The sequence below is a fragment of the Triticum aestivum genome, chromosome 2A (genome assembly GCF_018294505.1).
Source record: "Triticum aestivum cultivar Chinese Spring chromosome 2A, IWGSC CS RefSeq v2.1, whole genome shotgun sequence".
In the NCBI taxonomy this organism is placed as follows: Eukaryota; Viridiplantae; Streptophyta; class Magnoliopsida; order Poales; family Poaceae; genus Triticum; species Triticum aestivum.
This window is the reverse complement of record NC_057797.1, coordinates 15,159,307-15,163,033: the sequence shown is the minus strand read 5'-3', so window position 1 is coordinate 15,163,033 and position 3,727 is coordinate 15,159,307. Positions and strand designations below refer to the sequence as shown.

The window sequence follows — 3,727 nt, the reverse complement described above, 5'->3', positions numbered from 1 at the left end:
CCTCCATGTTGACGCCTGATGTGTACGCAGGCAGCCTTTACCCTACTACTCCACTTTGGCACTAAATAAAAGGGCACCTAATATTCCTCCCGCGTATACTTTCCTTTCCCCTGTGTTTCACATGGCCGTGCATTGGCAACTGAGAGAAAAGGGCTCCACTTTGAACAAGGCAGCTTTGCAAATGAGTTTCAATAGGTCTCGGTGCGTGTTTCTTTCGTATACTATATGTCACGATGCGGTCTGACTAGGCGATCCACGACACTTGCTTTAATCATTTCGTATACAATACTCTACCCAACCCTGGCCGGCTAAAACAATTGTCTATTCCATAACCTTAATGTTGATGTGAATTTGCCCGGTTCCTATAAAGAAGAGCGCTGCAGCACCTAAGCGTACAACAACCGCTATACGCCCCCCAACCAAACAACAAAGCTACTAAGAAACACAAGCCATGGCCATGAGCATGGCAACCGGCGCCATGGGCTCCCTGCTGCCCAAGCTGGCCGAGCTCCTCATGGAGGAGTACAAGCTCAAGGAGAGCGTCAAGGAAGGCGTCAGATCTCTCGAGATAGAGATGAAGAGCATGCAAGCTGCGCTCCGCAAGGTGGGCGAGGTGCCGCGGGACCAGCTCGACGAGCAAGTCAAGATCTGGGCAGGGGAGGTGAGGGAGCTCTCCTTCAACATGGAGGATGCCGTCGACAAGTTTCTGGTGCGTGTTGATGACGGCTCCGAGCCTGCCGCCAATCCAAAGAAGCTCAAACGGCTCACCAAAACGATGGTCGCCTTGTTCACCAAGGGGAAGGCCCGCCATGAGATCGCCGATGCAATCAAGAGCATCAATAAGAAAGTGCAAGAGGTTGCTGACAGGCGTGCAAGGTACAATGTTGACAATATCATTGCTAGTGTCCCAACCGTGACTCCCATCGATCCTCGCCTTGGGGCTCTGTACAAGGACGTGACAGATCTTGTTGGCATTACCGGAACAAGGGACCAAGAGATAATAGAGCTGCTGTCGGAGGGGGACGACATGTCCAAGAAAAATTTGAAGATCATCTCTGTTGTTGGATTTGGAGGATTGGGCAAGACAACTCTTGTCAAAACAGTTTATGACAAGATCAAGGGAGATTTCGACTGCAGGGCTTTTGTTCCTGTCGGTCGAAATGCTAATGCGAAGGAGGTTTTCATGGACATCCTGCACGAGCTTGATCCTGAAAAGGGCAAAGGTCAGCTCACCATGTTGAATGAAAAACAACTCATTGACAAAATCCAACTACATCTCGAGAACAAGAGGTACGTACATATCTCACATGCCACTCACTTAATGATGTTAACCAGCTAATTCCTTGAGATGGTAGCTGTGGAAAAAATGTGTATAGGAATTGTCAAGTCACTCCCCAATTCCACAAAAATAGATAACATTTAACAATGGGAGTGTCTAAAGTTTCAGCCTTCTGTTTTTCGTTTTGATTTAGGTCAGTTTTTTTTTCTCCAGTCCGTTGTTGACACGTGTCTGTTGTGTTTTCAGTCCAGTTGTTTTTATTTGGGTTTCAGGTCGAATTCTCCCCTTCACTGACCTTAAACCAATAATTAAAAATAGGCACGGCCTCCTTACCGAAAACAATTTAGGCTTGTTTGGCCCGTGAAATATTTCTTGTAATTCAAGTTGTATGGAAGCTCTAGATATAAAAAATACACCTACATGAAAACAAGACTGAAACTGATCTACTATAGACTGACACGGTTTAATTAAAAAATAATGAAGATTAGTTCGAGCAGATCTGAAAGAAATGGTTGAACATGATTGAAACACACTAGAAAAGAAAAACTTATGAATCAACATACTGATATATGTAGGATATATACACTTCAGAACTAACAGACAGAGATATTTTTCAAAACAAAAGAATGAAGTAAGTAACTAAATAGAGCGACTGTTAGGAGTTAGGGTTCTGCCGGTTCTAGGGCGGAGATTGTAGGGGAAAGATGGAGAAAGACGAGGTCAAGGGCGCGGCGGCCGGCGGCTGGGCGCCGTCCTTGCGTGGTGGAGAAGAGGCGGCGGCGGCGCAAGAGGCGGCTAGGGTCAGGTCTCCCGGCTCCCTAAGGGAAGTCGAGCAAATACTGATTGCTTCTTGCTTGATTAGATTGATACATCTCCTCTTCTTATATAGAGAGGTTTACTTGAATCCTAAGCAAACGATCCTAATACGATAAGATAATTGGGCTAAGCCCCTAATTAAGATACTTGGGCCATAACCCACTGGGCTAAGCCCCTATGCCGGTCATAACACTTCTCCCCGCCTGCACAAACAGCTCGTCCTCGAGCTGTAAGGTAGGGAAGCGCTTGCTGAACTCCTCGAGGTGATCAACCAGCGTCAAACACCTTCGTGACAGCTGGGGTAGCAAGGTCGGCGGCGACGGCGTCCTCCGGTATGTAGTCTGCAACCTCCAGGTAGAAGAGTTGCGGGCAGGCGTGGCCGGGCGTGTAGGGCTCGTCGCAGTTGAAGCACAACCCTTGGCGGCGACGCTCGAGTAGCTCGGCCGAGGTGAGCCGGCGGAACGGGCGCGCCGCGGTCGCGGCGAGGGGTGGCGCGGAAGTCTGAACAGGCCGACCCTGAGCGGGATCTGGCCAGGGTAGCGACCCAGTGGCCCGGGACGGTGACTCCTGCTGGATGGCGACCGCGCGGCGCTCGAACGCGCGGGCGTAGTACATGGCCCTCCGGATATCCTGGGGTCCCCGAAGCCCCACGTCCACGCGGATGTGATCCGGAAATCCACCGAAAAAGAGGTCGACCCGCTGCTATGCCGTCACGCCCGACGCGTGGCATGCCAGGGCCTGAAAACGGTCGGCGAAGTCTTGAACCGTGGAGGTCAAGGGAAGGCGGCCTAGCTCCGCCAGGCGGCTCCCGTGGATCGGCGGCCCAAAACAAACGAGGCAGAGCTCGCGGAAGCGCTCTCAAGGGGGCATGCTGCCCTTGTCCTGCTCGAAGGCCTAGTACTAGGTCTGTGCCGCGCCGGGGAGGTGGTAAGAGGTGAGCCAGGTAAGCTTCGAGGCGAGGGTGTGCTGCCAGGAAAAAAACTAGTTGCACTGGTTGAGCCAGTTGAGGGGGTCCTCCATGCCGTCATAGGTGGCGAAGTCGGTCTTGGCGAACCTCGGCGGTGTCTGGGTTGGAGCGCCGTGTCGAGCTGGCTCGGAGGTGCGGAGCAGCGAGGCGGGTGGCGCCTGGTCAGAGTACTCCGGGTAAGGACCCGCGGAGCTGGACGGCCCGCCGAACTGCGGAAACGGGGTCGGTTGCTCCGGAGCCGTGGTGTAGACCGGCGATGGCGAAGACCCAGCCGCCCAAGCTGGTAGAGGAGACGGGGAGGCCGGAAACCGTACATGATGTATCGGAAGGCCGACCGGCGAGGACGCCCCTGTGCTGGCCAGAGGTGGTGCCGGTGGTAGTAGCGTCGGCTGTGGAGGGTGGGCGGGTGCGTCGGTTGCCGCGGGGGATGGCGGCGGCAGATGCCAGAGGGGAGCCGCAGCTAGCGGCCACGGCAGATGCCACAGAGGAGCCGCGGCCGGAGTGGTCCCGCCGGGTTGCCCCGCCTGGAACGGCAGCATCGGCAGCCCGGTGCAGGCCGGCGCACCTTGGGCCGGCCACGGCAGCGCCGGAGGGCCCGCCTGGAACGGCAGCAGCGGCTGCCCGTTATAGGCAGGCGCGCCCTGGGACGGCCACGACAACGCGGG

At 54.6% G+C, this 3,727-nt stretch overlaps 1 protein-coding gene across 1 annotated transcript in view; it reads left to right on the top strand.

The window, feature by feature from the left end:
* The first annotated feature begins 398 nt into the window (after positions 1-398).
* Positions 399-3,727, top strand: part of LOC123186997 (disease resistance protein RGA5) — a 13,529-nt gene continuing 10,200 nt past the window's right edge. Inside the window, exon 1 of the mRNA XM_044598741.1 lies at positions 399-1,290. Coding sequence (XP_044454676.1) covers positions 452-1,290 — 839 coding nt within the window. The 5' untranslated portion in view covers positions 399-451. The remainder of the gene's footprint in view (positions 1,291-3,727) is intronic.